The 16,110-nt window shown below is 44.2% G+C and overlaps 1 protein-coding gene across 1 annotated transcript in view; it reads right to left on the reverse strand.

The window, feature by feature from the left end:
* Positions 1-16,110, reverse strand: part of LOC138288533 (pinopsin-like) — a 106,937-nt gene that overhangs the window by 32,054 nt on the left and 58,773 nt on the right. The window contains exon 3 of the mRNA XM_069230065.1: positions 10,284-10,529. Coding sequence (XP_069086166.1) covers positions 10,284-10,529 — 246 coding nt within the window. The remainder of the gene's footprint in view (positions 1-10,283; positions 10,530-16,110) is intronic.

Here is a 16,110-nt window from a genome sequence, read left to right on the forward strand (position 1 = left end):
ACAAGTGTGGACTACAGGAATGCAGCGACCACAAGCGAAAGAAGCAACTGTTAAACATTGAAAGTCAAGCTACTTGGGTGCAGATATGAACTTGCTGGCCATCTCATAGAGGCTGGCGTATATAATAATATAGTAATATTTTTACTGGCGTATCATATCTGTGGGAGGTGGCCTGGCTTATAGTGGGTACCTGATGATATGTTATAATTGCTTATGTAGCGCTTAACCTGCCCAAGGGTCTCGTAGCGCTTACACTGCAACGCAGAATCGCAATAGTACACAACCTCACATTAATTCAAGCTGTAAATAACCATGTTTTTAGGGCTTTCCTAAAAGAAATTTCTTGAGAACTTGATCTGATGTTAGGAGGTAAACTATTCCAGAGTTTGGCTGCTTGATAGGTCAATGACCTCCCTCCCCATCTTGCCTTTTTCACTTTTGGAAGTGTAACTAACATGGCTAAGGAGGATCTGAGTAGTCTGCTTGGTGCATAAAAAGAGGCTAATATTCTGAGCATCTCAGGACCTTGGTAATATAATGCTCTATGGATATGGCATAATGCCTTGAATTGGATCCTTTTGGCTACTGAAAGCCAATGTAAAGAGGCAATTCCATTACGTACAGATTGTTGTTTTGGAACATTTAAGAGCAGACATGCAGCTGCATTGTGCACCCTCTGTAGTCTATCTATGACATATCTAGGTGATCCTATAAACAACGCATTGCCATAGTCAATGCGTGATCCTATCAGGGCCTGAATAATCAATCTTTTGGTGACAATAGGCAGAATCTCCAGGATCTTCCTCAGGGTCCTAAGAAGCGCAAAAGAGGTTCAAGCTATTCTATTAGCGTGTTGCAAACATTGAAGGTTGGGGGTCCAACCATACTCCCAGACTTTTAATAAGGTCTTTAGGGGGCTGGAGTACACCAACTCCTTTTATTATAGCTGGGTTTGTCAAGGGATTTTTTGGTTGCCCAAAAAACAGCACCTCAGTTTTTCCGTCATTAAGCTTTAATTTACTTTCCGTCATCCAGGCAGCAACTGCTTGTAGACAGGGTCCCAATGCTGTCCCAAGATCCAGTTGCTTATTGGAGAAGGAGACAATAAGTTGAGTATCATCTGCATATGACACCAATTTCAGGCCAAATGACTGGACAATCGCTGCTAATGGCAACATATAGATATTAAACAGTAACAGGCTTAGAGAGGAACCCTGAGGCACTCCGCAACTGCTCATAATACATTTGGATATACATTATCTGTCTAACACCTGAAAAGATCTTCCGTAAATAAATGAGAAGATCCATTCTAAAGCGGTTCCAAAGATTCCAATCCCCTGCATCCTGTTTTTTTAGGATATTCACGTCTACTGTATCAAAAGCCGCGCTGAGGTCTAGGAGAATGATGGCTGTTTCAATCCCTTTATCCAGCCTCTTTTTTGCTTCCTCTGTAATGGCAATCAGTGCGGTCTCCATCCCGTGTGATGGCCTAAAACCCCTCTGAGTGGGGTGTAAGATCTTTCTCTCTTTCAGAAGGACGGAGAGCTGGGCCTGCACATGTTTTTCTACTATTTCAGCCAATATAGGTAGCAATGAAACTGGTCGATAGTTATTCATCACCTTTGAATCCTAATTAGATTTTTTTAAAACAGGCTTGACAATGGCCTGTTTCCATAGGTCTGGCACTGTCCCAGAGGAAAGTGAGACATTAAAAAGGCTAGCGATTACAGGACCTAACACTGGCGCTCCCATAAAAAGTATCTGGGGTGTAGCTGGGTCCAGGGGGGAGCCTGATTTAATAGATCCCAGGAATTTTGTTACTGTGTCCGTATGAATGGGAGTAAGGTTTGATAGGGTTATCCCTTCCCTTAATTCCTGCCTAATAGAAGTATGATCTCCTTTAGGGGTGTGAGGAAAGGATAGATAAATATCCTGGATTTTTTCATGAAAAAAAGACGCCAGATTATCGACATGCAACTGCGGAGTGTCCATAGGTTCTAGGTCGTCAGGAGGATGAATACGTTCCTTAAGAGCCTTAAAGATCTCTTTTGGAGAGTTAGCTGCTGCTTCTATTCCTGAGGAGTAATATTTAGCCTGTGTATTTTTTATTTCAGCATGATAAGATCGGATCAAATTCCTATATTCCTCTTTCAGTGCATCATCTTGCATTTGTCTCCATTTCCTCTCTTGTCTTCTACATTCTCTTTTTTTCTCAAGTAGGCTTAAAGTGAACCACGGGGATGTCCTCCTCTGTGGCCTATGTCTTGAATCAGAAAGGGGTATGAGTTCATCCAGACTAACACTAATCGATTTATTAAAAGAATGTTTTTATTTTCTGTTCTGTTTTTTTTGCAGTGAGTTAATAAAGTTGGGCACTTTTAATTTATGCCACCTTCTTTTGCGTAATGGAGCATTAACAATCATAACCTTGTGCTTAGGAATGGTCATTTCTAATTCCATCAAGTAGTGATCAGACCATGTCAAAGGACGAGAGGTTAAATATTTTAGTCCTGGGGTGTTAGAAAAAACAAGGTCGATTGTGTGACCTTTATTGTGAGTGGGTCCTTGATTCAACTGTGTTAAACCACATGCCTTCATATCTGCTAACAGCAGCCTTGTTGATACATTATCAATGTCCTCTGCATGTATGTTAAAATCACCTAGCAGAGTCAGATTGGATTTAGTACAGGCTAGTTGTGAGATATTCTCTGCCAAAGAGGACAGAAAATCTCCAATAGGGTCCGGAGGCCGATAGATCAGGACACCAGACAAAGTATGATGAGGGTTCGCACTAATTGAAAAAAACATGCTTTCACATCCATCGATCTGTGAGGGAGTCATTGTGATCGCGCATGTGCCCCTATAAACAACTGCGATTCCACCACCCCTGGTAGGCCTGTCTATCCTACTAATATTATAACCTGTGGGTAATGCCATCGCAATGTCTGGTGCAGAACGTTCCTCCAGCCGTGTTTCAGTAAGAAACAGAGCCATTGGTTTAGTTTGTTCCAAAAGAAGGTAAGTATCAGTTTTATGAGCCCCTTAGGAGCGGCAGTTAACCAGGAAAATAGATTGTTTATAACATTCCTGAATCGTTTGCGGATCAACAGAATATTGGGGAGACCAGTAGCGTACCGGGCCTCTATATTCCTTACTTCTTGGATCCATAACCTTAGCACAAGAGCTCTGGATCTTAGCATTCACAGCATATAAGACCTCCGTGGTGTATTTAATTATTACCTTCTCAGCTGTGTTTTGGTCAGAGGTTTTGGGCTCAGGGCTCGTTCTGGTGCGGTAAGGGGAGTAAAACAGTGACAAATTCTAGATTCCTCTTAGTTATGATTCAAGGTGATAAAATCCTAAAAACATTGAAAACTGTTTGAAACATTTAGAGCATCTAGATAATACATAGATTCAGTGGGTGCCTGATGGTACTTACACCTTGTGCCAGGTCCAGTTATCCCTTATTAGTAGATTAGTAGTGTTCTAGCAGCTTAGGCTGATAGAGGTAGCTATAGCAGAGCAGCTTAGGCTGAACTAGGAGACATACAAAGCTCCTACTATACCACTTATATCATGCAGGTACTATATCATAAGAAAGACAATGCTCAGAGTTACTAAAAATAAAGGTACTTTATTTTAGTGACAATGTGCCAAAAATATCTCAGAGGATATACTCCCTTAGGAGGTAAGTAAAATACACAAAATATACACACAAACCAAAATCAGGTAAATAAAACAGTCAGAAAGTAGTGCAAACACTGTAGAATACAATAGGATGCAATAGGCCTAGGGGCAACACAAACCATATACTAAGAAAGTGGAATGCGAACCATGAGTGGACTGCTAGGCTAGTGTAGTGTGTAGAGGGAGTGTAAGAAAACACTAAGGGTGTCCAAGATACCCCACCCCAAGACCCTGGAAAGTAGGAGTAAAGTACTACTATTTCCCCAGAAACACACTAATGTCATGATAGAGGATTTTGCCAAGACCACAACAGACTGCAAAGCACTGAAGACGGATTCCTGGACCTGAGGACCTGCAAAGGAAGGGGACCAAGTCCAAGAGTCGTGAAAGTGTCCGGGGGCCAGGAGCCCACTAAACCCCAGATGAAGGTGCAAAATGGCTGCCTCTGGATGGAAGAAGCTGAAGATTCTGCAACAACGAAAGATGCTAGGAACTTCTCCTTCGTGCAGGAGATGTCCCACGGAGTGCTGGTGGATGCAGAGCTCTTTTCTTGGCAAAATACCGTAAACAAGCCTTGCTAGGTGCAAGAGTCACGATTGAAGAAAAATGGTGCTGTCTGGGCCCAGGAAGGACCAGGATGTTGCCACTTGGGAGAGGAGACAGAGGAGGCCCACAGCAACGTAGAGAGCCCACGCACAAGAAGGTAGCACCCACAGAAGTCCTTGAACACGGGTTCAGGAAGTCTGAACATGGCGGTCATCTCAACACTGCAAATGAGGGTCCCACAACACCAGAGATCAACTCAGGGAGCTGAGCATCGCGGGACAGAGTGCTGGGGACCTAGGCTTGACTGTGCATGCAGGATTTCATGAAAATGCGCACAGAAGCCCTTGTAGCTGCAGTTCACGCAGTGCACAGGATTACTGTCTGGAGAGGGGATGCAAGGACTTACCTCCTCCAAATTTGGACAGTTGGACCACTGGACAGTCTGGGTCACTTGGGTCTACCACCTGTGTTCCAAGGGCCACGCTCATCAGGATGAGAGGGGTTCCAGAGTACCGGTGATGCTGAAGTTTGGTGCCTGCTGAAGCAGGGGGAAGATTCCGTCAACCCACGGGAGATTTCTTCATGGCTTCCAGTGCAGGATGAAGGCAGGCAGCCCCTAAAGCATGCACTACCAGGAAACAGTTGAGAAAGCCGGCAGGATTAGACACTACAATGTCGCTGGTAGTCTTCTGGCTACTTTGTTGCAGTTTTGCAGGCATCCTGGAGCAGTCAGCGGTCAATCCTTGGCAGAAGTCGAAGAGAGAGGTGCAGAGGAACTCTGGTGAATTCTTGCAAGTCGTTTCTTGAGGAAAAGCCCACAGGAGAGACCCTAAATAGCCCTCAGAGGAGGATTGGCCACCTAGTCAGGTAAAGCACCTATCAAGAGGGGTCTCTGACGTCACCTACTGGCTCTGGCCACTCAGAGACCTCAAGAGTGCCCTCACACCTCTGGATCCAAGATAGCAGAGGTCTGGGACACATTGAAGGAGCTCTGGGCACCACCCCTGGGGTGGTGATGTACAGGGGAGTGGTCTCTCCCCTTTCCTTTGTCCAGTTTCACGCCAGAGCAGGGGCTGGGGGTTCCCGGAACCAGTGTAGACTGGCTTATGCAAAACTGAAAATATGGGGCACAAGCATACTTATAAAGAATTCGAGACAAATACCCTAATTTCAAAATGTGAAGCTTGTACATTTCTCATAAGAATTCCACATAAATGATTCATATGAAACTAACAAATAATGAAAATAACATGAAAATATCTAGGTACTACAAAATATGTGCACTTGCATCTTTATCATATCAATGTATTTCCTCTGTTTCATTTTATTATGAGGTCACCTAATTCGATAAGAGACGCATGCTAACCCTAGTCAACAACTGAGACAGGCTTCACCTTCTGTTGTCATTATATAGGAAATGGGAAATAGAAAATGGTTTTGCTATAAAGAAAAACAATATATTTAATAAAATGTAAGAGTTTGAGATGAATGATAGGATACTGACCTAAATAAAAAGAACTGACAGTACCATTGATGCATACAATTGTAGAGCAGTTTTAGGAAAATAAGTAGCCTACTATTGACACATAAAGTGCACGTCTAAAATAAATAAATATCAGGTGCTACTAAGGAAAGTATCTTAATTGTATGTCCACTCTGTCCCCTGTTGGCAAATGTTTACAAATGCCAGTGGTATTTACGTGATTTGATTAAGCCCTCAACCAGTCACTTATGAAGTTTGTGCTGTGGAATATTTTTAGATGATTTACATCCCATATACATTGTTTTAAGTTATTTTCCTCTTTAAAATAAGAGCATTGACTACTTGATTTTGGAATTCTCCTTTTGCCGTGTTTGAATGTGCTGTGGCCGCGTTACTGTTTTACTCAATAAACCCAGTGCTGCCAATTGGAAGCGTTGTGTATCTCCTGCCATCACAACTAAAGCAAACAAATGTGGCAACAAGTCGACAATCAGCTTGTGCAGAAGACAGAAAAAACTGCACCGCAAATCCCTTAAGAGATATGTGTCCTGCTCACCATATTTCTCTGGCTGTTAATTCAACATTTGTAAATGAAATTCTGAGATACTTACAGTAAGTGGAAGATTCCCAGTGTTAACATTGTATGAAACTTTGTTCAGAGCACCCGCCTCTGCACATCGCTGACATGGACTGCTTTTTCTTCTGTTACCTTTGTCCAATCCCCTCTACCTGGCCTGTCATGGACAGCCTTATGTGATGTTAGTGGCTGAAGCTGTTGATGTGCATACTGTTCTTTTTCTTCACTGAACAATCTATGCAGGCTTTTACAAGTAAATGAAGATCCTGGGTCCTGCCTAACTAGCCTTCCTGCAAGGGCAAGAAAACACTTATCCATTCCCAAGTCATTCTTCCTGTTCTGGGAGCAGTTTTCTCATTTAATTAAAGCCAAGCAGTAGTACACCAGCTGTCAGTAGATCAATACTAATTAGCAACTGAGGTTCAGGAAGGTAAAAGGTAATGTTAAAAAAGTACTTTCCCAGAATATTTAAAAATATGATGATACTGTTTAAATGGAATTTTAATAAACATTACAAATAGTTTTAAATGACTTTTGTAGCTGTGGGAAAGTTCCCCCTTTTAGTGTGATCAGTGCTGTTTTTCTGGATTGATGCTGCTGGTTTTCTGACTCTGTCAGAAGGACACTGCTAAACAGGTTCAGCCTTTGTGCCTTTGCTTCTATAGTTTGACATAATTGGCTAACTCCTAATTGGCAACCTCAACATTTTTATAAGGCCATAGAATATGGTGCAGAAATACAACCATCACATCACCTGCAGACTGCCCAGTCATTGTGCTATACTCCATAGTGACAAAGGAAAACATGGCTTAATGCCCACCATAGTGATCTAACTGCTGCAATGTAAAACCTCTAGTGCGTTCTGTTAAACAAACCCTTTTCAACAGGTTAAAACCTCCATTTTAAATGTCAGTAAGCCTCCCTATGTATGCATTGCAGTCTACAAGGCAGGGTACATGGTAATTAAAAGTGGGAAATGTAGAAAATTAATGTTAGCATGTCCTTACAGTGAGAACACCCTAAAAGCTGTTTTCACTCTGGAAGGCCCAGATGGCCTATGTAGACATTAACAGTACAGATTCAAATAGTAATATTGTATCTCAAAATGGGAAAAGCGAAAATCATAGTCAAATGATGTTTTTTAACAGTTAATAAAAATCCAATTCAATGATAAAGTTGGATTTTTTTAATAAATACCAGAGAAAATAACTTTTAGAAATTTACCGTTTACCCGCCTGAATTGTCAGAAGGCTATTTACAGTGTCAAGTCCTGCCTGACAGGTCATCTGAACCACCTGTAACATGGTGGCAACCTTGAAAAGGAGAGAACTAGTTGCAAAGGTAATTCTTGTGTATCACCTGCCTAATTGCTGAAAGACCCTGCTTTTGTCCTACCTAACTTATGTTTCTGGACTTCTTGTGGATACAGTGCCTACTTAAAACTGGTTTTGGTGTTAGTAATGGGTGGACACTGGTGATTACCAAAGTCCACTCCCTTAAACAATCCTAGCCTTCAGAGCCCATGTTTAGTGTGGCCAAATAATTTCACCATCTTGGATTCCACATGGCGTATCTTGGGCCTGCTTGCTGTGAGACAAACAGGAACTACTAAAAATGTAGGGGGAGAAGGGCCTGGGAACAATTCCTCCTGTGGTCAAAGAGGGACAAGGAGTGTCTTAGTGTGTCCTCCACCTATGGGCCGGTGATTCTCACAAAACTGGACCCTCACCCAGCCTTTCTCAAAACTCTGCTGGACTTGTGAATGGATACCAGGCAGACTGCTGCAGTTGGCCTCTGTGACATGTGAGAAAGACCTGAGGAAGATGGACCCCATTCCACTTGACATCCAAGAACAGAAAGACCTACAATGATCTTAACACTGATTCCCTGGATGGCTCCAAGAAAATAAAAAAAGGTGAAGAGGATATTCCTGTGAACAATCCCAGCTGACGAGTGACAAGTGACAAGTGGACTTGGACTAGACTTTGTTGTTGCCCTCTGCCTCACACCCTGAGAGTCTATAAGTACTCCCCCTGAGGTCCTGGGGGGCCTTTGAGGTGTACTCCTGTGGTTGTTTGGGCACTAAAAAAAAGTGTGGGTACGTTTACAAAATGTTTGCTTCAGAGCATCAAGGGGACTGACCACATAAGGTATGTCAGTTCTACAGTGTAAGATTGAATTTCAAGTTTCTCCCAGGTGGAGAACAGAAGAATTTTCTTCAGAAAAATGACAAAGTCTTTTTTCAGATTAGGACCTAAAAAGCGTTTTCGAGTTTCCCTACTATCAGGTCCTAGCGGGGCATTTCCACTCGATGTCAACCATGACCAAATATTGCCATGGGCGCTTTGCAATTTTTGGTGCAATTTTCGCTTATGGTTATAAGAATTCCTATCTCTACTACCTCTTATTGGATTTTTGTCAATTTGGTGTCATTTTCTTTATTAAAGTTTTCTCTATTTTTATATAAATCTGAGTAGGATTTTTATTGTGTTTTATTTTCAGCTTGTTTAAGGTTTTGGTGTTCCTAAATACATTACACATTTTCATAAAGTTAAGCCTCTCTGCTCTCTCCCATTACTACCAAGGCTTGAGCTCAGGTTTAAATTACTGAAATACTGACTGAGCCTCACAGGATGGTGACTTTCTTACCTTTGGTTGGCCCATTCCCCCCAAACGAATAAACCGCATTCTCACAGTAGCTGTTCCTGTCACAAATTACAGATTAAGTGAAAATAGCTTTTAGAGGTTTGTCAGTGGAGAAACAGCTCAACTTTAATTCCACACGTTACACTTTTAAATAGGAGGCACACATCCTTCTGGTAACAAAGTGGACTTAGGGGTCACTTAGTAATATTTAAAAGCAGAGTTTCTTGCTTTTCAAAAAGGGTTATTTTGACAAGTTTGACAGCACATTTTTAGGCTGCTGCGGTGAGGCTATGCATGGTAGGCCTAAATCCATGTTTTTACAGCCCTACCCTGTGGATGGTACAATAGGTGCTGCAGTCCAGAGGTGCCATTTAACTTTCAGGCGCAGGATACATTTTATACACCATATACTAAGGACTTGTAGGCAAATTAAATATGCCAATCAGAGATAATAGGGTCCACAAAAAGGAGAAAAATCTGAGTGACCATGCAGAAAAGATGGATTTGCTGCACAAGTGACCTCCCAAAGTCCACAGGATGTCTCCATTTCAGACCTATACAGATTGCTTTCCAGGTTACAGATTTCCTCACTATAAAATAGTGATAAAATGTGTTTGAAAAGGTGCACGTTATTGCATCATGGATATCTACTCTTTGAGATAGTGGTATTTTAGTGTCATGCAGAAAACAAATCCTTGAGCCTATTGGAGAGGTTGATTTTCTAAACTGACTCAGGATTAAAGGAAATAACTTATTTATTAACAGACAATGATCCTAATTGTTTTGTTGTTTTGTAGCTGGGACTGAGACAAATCCTCCCTCTTTTAAAGGACTTAAGGGCCTATGGACACTACCATTTTTTCAAGGGGTGGACGTATCCATTTCACTGTGACCCCATAACTTCGTGGTTTGCTTGTGGACTTCGCCATTTGCCACAAGAAGGTATCTCTACAAATGACACATTGTTCCACTTTCCTGAATACAAACCGTGTGTTTTGAGAGGCGTATTAGAGCCTGGTGCATGTGCCCTCCGTACCATTAGGAGCTGGTCCTTAGCGTGTGACGCTGTGCATACCTGTCATCGCGCTTTGTTAGGGGAAAAGCAAGATATTTTTTTGCTATGAGCCGGGTCTTCGCAGTTTTTGTAAGAATCTCTAGTCTTTATATTAGGAGATCGGCTTCCTCCAGAGTGCTCAATGAAATCAGTGATGCGTCACTAAATAGAATAAACACACCTACAAAGCCCTACTTTGTTAAAAATGTATTTTCCTGTCATTAATCATACAATCCTATAAAAAATAGAAGCTATATATAAGTAAGAGTTACAATCATAGATGCCCTTACCTGCCGGTTGAAGAAAAGGTAAATAATTGGATTATAGACAGGACTCGTTTTAGCAAAATATGTTGGCAGTGTTGCAGCAATTGGTGAAATGTAAATAGAGGGATTGATGACAATGATGAGAGCGAAGATTGTGTATGGCAGCCAACAAATAAGAAAAGCAGTCACCATAGCCAGCACCATTTTCACTGCCCGCTTCTCTTCTGCTGAGTTTCTCTTGCCTCCTTGTTGCTCGATTTTCCTGTTGAGCTGGTAATAAACAATGCAAGTCAAGCGGTGATTACCAACAGAGACTTTGTAATCAACTTCCACTGCATGCATTCATTTATTTATTTGGCTGGATACTAGATTGTGGTCAGTTGATGCAAACTATATTGTTTTAGAAAAGTAATGTCACAAGCTTCAGTGTGAAACTTTCTGCTGTCAACATGATCTCAAATATATTACGTCACTATAAATATATATATATATATATATAAATATATATTTTCAAGGAAAACAACAAAGGTTAGCTATAGTTATAATGCGTTAATTATTTTAACAATATCTTACATTTTAAACTACACAAACATTTGAAATTCAAACATTACAGTTATAACGCTAACTTCTTTCTTGTACTCCGACCAAACAATAGTATTGGTCACTAACCTCACAGCACTGTTTGGATATAAAAAAAATACACACAGCACATTAACTATAATTAATAGTATGCACACTGTTGTCATACATTATTTTATTTTAGGTAGGATAACTGTTATTAGGAAAAGTAAAATTATGGTATAAATTATGATTTATGATACAGTATAAGCAATGCATAAAGAAGGAGCAAATTATAGTTAATGTATAATGTATGGTTTTGTGTATATAAATCCTGACCCTAACAATAAGGTCCCTGTAACCTATGTTTTTTAGAGAATTTAGAAGGTTTTTTAAAATTCTATTTCCTAACTATAAAGTTCCTGTAACCTTTGGCTTTTTTTCAGTGAATTTTTAGTTTTTTTTTTACATAAAGTAATATTTAATTACCATACGTGAATCCAAATGCGATGCGCACAGCCTTCGGTCATGCACGGTGGGGGGTTGCCCACATGGGCCTGCAGCTAACCCCCACATGTATCCAACCCCACGGTACACACAGCCTTCAGCTGGGCTCGGTGGGGCATAGACTGCAGGGCCTGGCATGTGGCCATCCCCCAAAAGGTAGCCAACTATGGAGGGGGACTGCCACATTTTTGTTAGAGGAGAGGGTATGTGGCCCCCCAACCTAGGCCATATTTGGCCCTGGGGGACCCCCTTCTATGGGCTCCACGGCTATATTTATGGGGTAGGAGGTGTGCAGCCCTCCCCCACCCCAGGCCATTTTCCAGACTGGGGGCCCCATCTCCTGGGGCCCTGACATATTGTAACTAGGAAGCGGGCACAAAGCGCCACTCCTGAGGCTGATTTCTGACCTAGGGGTCCCCGTCCCCTGGGACCTTTTACCTTTTTAAATAGGGAGACATGTCATGCAGTCCCCCTCCTTGGACCAATATCAGCCCCAGTGACCCCATCCTCCGGGGCCTTGCCAAATATTAATAGGGGAGGGGGTGCACACTTCTTAGTCCAATTTTGGACCGAGGGCTCCATACTCCAGGGCCTTGCCATTAAAAGGTGGGCGCCATAGAGCCCAACCAGGGCACACAATTCATCCTTATTGGAGGCCACGGGGGAATCCCCAATGCCCCCACAGCCCCAACCGGCTCCACCCTCCCTTAGCAAGAGCCAGCATTGCTTTGACCGGCAGGGAGCGGCTAAAAATGCTGCTCCCTGTGGGCGGGAGCAATGTTTCATCTGTAAGCAGGCAGGAAAACAGATGAAAAGTGATCTGTGGGGTGTTATGCAGTTATTTATCCAGTACTGGATCCATTTTCAAGATAAGCCAGCCTGTTCAGTTTCTTTCTCACATTATAGGCTTGATTCAAGTAAGTGGTGAGAAACCTTACTGAATCCTGTGCATCCACCCTGGAGTTGCTGCTCGGGTGCAATAGCTGTACCCTGGGAATCTCTTCTACTTTTGCACATGATTGAGCAACTACCTTCATGCTGTAGCTTCTATCCTCAGACCTCTGTTTCATGATTTTCTTTTCGTAATGTTTCTTGACATGAAGTGTAATTGTTATGATTAATGTAATACATTTTGCAAATTGTTCTTGATAATGTTAACAGTGAAATATGCTCCGCTGAACACTCTAAGATGGTGGCTACAGTTGTTTTTGTCTGAGCACCAAATGGGTTAGCTAGTGTTTTGTTTATGTTATACAAATTATTTGTAAAAGATGTGTCAGTTTCACTCTCTATCCCTGATCAAGTCTACAGCTGAAACGCATAAGGGACAAGCTACACTGTCTAAATGAATTGAGTTAAAGCATCCAAGAGTGTCTGAGTGGTCCTGCTCTTGGGGAGTATTATGGTGCAAAGTTATATTGGGACTGCCACATTTACAGCCTCCTAACTCCAGGTCTAAGTGGTGAGAAAAAACAAAGGGTTCGCATTAGGTAGTTATAGTTAGTACCTTGTTTCCACTGAAAATGCATTTTTTGACTTGCCTATATCTGTGGTGCTGGTCGATTAATCTTCACAAAATGTTCTAAACCAATTTGACGCTTACTTCAGCTGCTGTCTGGAAAGATTTGGTGTGATCTGTCAAGTAGGGGCTGAGAAAAGGGGGGTCAATCAATTATAATACAATCAATCAATCATAATACTTGTAAAGTGCGACTAGTCACCGCTAGGGTCTCAAGGCGCTGGGGGGGCAGTAAGTGAGAAGCCGTAGAAGAAAGGCGTGAATCAGGTGAGGAGCCAAGTTTTGAGGTCCTTTCTGAATTGTGATAGAGTGGGAGAACTTACAAGTTGGATGGGAAGGGAGTTCCAGGTCTTGGCGGTGTGTTGGGAGAAGGATCTTCCTCCTGCTGTGTCCTTCCGGACGCGTGGGATGGTGGCGAGTGTTAGGTACGCGGAGTGGAGCTGTCTGGTGGCCATGTAGAAGTGGAGTCTTTGGTTGAGGTATTCTGGTCTGGTGTTTTGGGGGGCTTTGTAGGCATGCGTGAGAAGCTTGAATGTGATTCTCCTCTCTATTGAGAGCCAGTGCAGGACTCTCAGTAGAGCGGAGGTCTGGCTGTGTTCGGGGGTGTTCATGATGAGACGGGTGGAGGCGTTCCGGATGCAATGCAGTTTTTCTGTACCTTGGTGGGGATTCTGGTGTAGAGTGAGTTGCCGTAGTCCAGGCGGCTGCAGACGAGGGCCTGGGTGACTGTTCTTTTGGACTCGTTGGGATCCATTTGAGGATCTTCCAGAGCATGCGCATGGTGTTGAAGCAGTTCATCGAGAGTGCTGAGTCCAGGATGAAGCTGAGGTCGCGGGTGTGGTCGGTGGGGGCCGGAGCGCTTCCGAGGGCAGTGGGCCACCAGGAGATGTCCAAGGCTGAGTGGTTGTTGCCAATGAGGACTTTTTTTTTGGTATTAAGCTTGAGGCAGCTCTTCTTCATCATGGTGGCGACTGACCTCATTCTGTTGTTGAAGTTGGTTTTGGCTGTGTGCGGGTCGTTGGGGAGGGAGATGATTAGCTGAGTGTCGTCGGGGTATGAGACGATGTTGAGTGCATGGTGTCTGTCGACGGCGGCTAGGGGGGCCATGTAGAGGTTGAAGAGAGTGGGGCTCAGAGAGGAGCAGGTTCTGTTGGAGAGGAAGGAGGTGATCCATTCTAGTTCTTTGTCTCAGATGCCAGCTTTGTTGAAACGAGTCTGTAGCATGCAGTGGGAGATGGTATCGAAGGTGGCGAACAGGTCGAGGAGGATGAGAGCCACGGTCTCACCCCTGTCTAGGAGGATGCAGATGTCGTCTGTGGCAGCCAGGAAGGCAGTCTCAGTGCTTGGTTGCTCCGGAAGCCTGACTGTGAGGGTCCAGGATGTTGTTGAGTTCAATGTGTCTAGTGAGTTGTCTGTTGACAGCATTCTTGATGACCTTAGCTGGAAAGGGGAGTAGAGAGATGGGCCGGAAGTTCTTGAGATCATCTGAGTCTGTGGGGGATTTCGTCAGTAATGGCTTGATTTCGGCGTGTTTCCAGATTTCTGGGAAGGTGGCGGTTTCGAAGGAGCGGTTGATGATGTGCCAGAGTTTGGGTGCGATGGTGCTGCTTGCTTTGTTGAAGATGTGGTGGGGGCATGGATCGCAGGGAGAGCCGAAGTGGATGGAGTTTATGATGGTGAGGGTTTCTTCGTCGGGGATGTTGGCCCAGCAGAGTAGGTGGTGGGGGTTTAGAGGAGCATCAGTGGTGGATATGCCGGTGGTGGGCATGGGAAGGTCCTGAGTCTGAAAGCTGTCGTAGATGTCTGCTATCTTGTGGTGGAAGTGGGAGTAGAGGTTATTGCAGAGTTCTTGTGAGGGAAGGCTATCCGTGGAGTTCGCTCTGGGGTTGGTCAGTTCGCTGATGATCGTGAAGAGTTCCATGTTGTTGTGTGCTTTGTTGTTGATGCGTTCCTGGAAGGCGTTTCTCTTGGTGGTCCTAATGAGTTGGTGGTGTGTGTTTATTGGTTTTTTGAAGGCTTTGTGGTTGGTGGGGGTCTTGTTGGTGCGCCATTTTCTTCTGAGGCTTCTGCACTTTTGTTTGGACACCTTGAGGGCGGGGATGAACCAATTGGCTTTTGTTGATGTGCACCTGTTGGAGGGTTTGTTGATGGGGGGCTAAGGTGTTGGTGCAGTCTGATTTCCAGTTGATGAGGTCTTGGGCAGCTGTGTTAGTGTCAAGGACGTCTGGGGGGGTGAGTTGTTGAGGGTCCTGTGGGGGTGGGGTAGGTGAGCGAGGTGTCAGTCTGGGGTTTTGCTGAAGGTAAAGTGCTTACCGTGGTGGTCGGTCCATTGGAGTTCGGTGATGTGGCTAATGGAGATGTGGTTTCTGGTGGTGAATATGGGGTCAAGTGTGTCTCCGGCGGTGTGGGTGGGTGCGGTGATGAGTTGCTTGAGTCCAAGTTTGGCGAGGTTTTCGAGCAGCGTCATGGAGTTGTGTCATTGAGGTTCTCCAGGTGGAAGTTGAGGTCCCGGAGGAGGGTGTAGTCCTTGGAAGCAAGTGCGTGGGTGGTGGCGAGGTCAGCAATGGTGTTGCAGAATGGGGGCGGGCCCGGTGGCCTGTAGATGAGGGCGCCCCGCATAGTGGTGTAAGGGTTGGGTCTTGGTGATGCCTGCTTACAGTTGTCGTGTCCCAGGGTTGAGAGCGATGAGTGCTGCTGGCGTGTAGCGGTGGTGGACGAGAGGTCCAGGGGTCCTGGCGCTGGTTGCAGTCGGGTCACAGACGGGTATGCCCAGACGTGGGTCCCGTGCTTCCCATGCCACTGGATTCAAGCTAGCCTGGCTGATGAGGGGTGAAACCCCAAAACCGGTCCCAGGATGCTTGTTTCTGGTCCAGTGAGGACCTGGCTTGGCAGTTCGGTCTGGACTGTTCCCATGAGGAACAGGGTCAAGACTGATTTGCATATGGCTGGGTCCAAACTGGGGTGGCATGGTGAGCAAAAGAACGATGGATTAAACCCAGATCTATGACTGGGGGTGAGTGTTTGACAATGTTCAGCATTCCGTCCATCACTTGTTGTTTTTGCTTTGTCGCCCTTAGTGGGAAGGGTATGCCCAGACGTGGGTCCCGTGCTTCCCATGCCACTGGATTCAAGCTAGCCTGGCTGATGAGGGGTGAAACCCCAAAACCGGTCCCAGGATGCTTGTTTCTGGTCCAGTGAGGACCTGGCTTGGCAGTTCGGTCTGGACTGTTCCCATGAGGAACAGGGTCAAGACTGATTTGCATATGG

Source organism: Pleurodeles waltl, chromosome 4_1 (genome assembly GCF_031143425.1).
Source record: "Pleurodeles waltl isolate 20211129_DDA chromosome 4_1, aPleWal1.hap1.20221129, whole genome shotgun sequence".
Lineage (NCBI taxonomy): Eukaryota > Metazoa > Chordata > Amphibia > Caudata > Salamandridae > Pleurodeles > Pleurodeles waltl.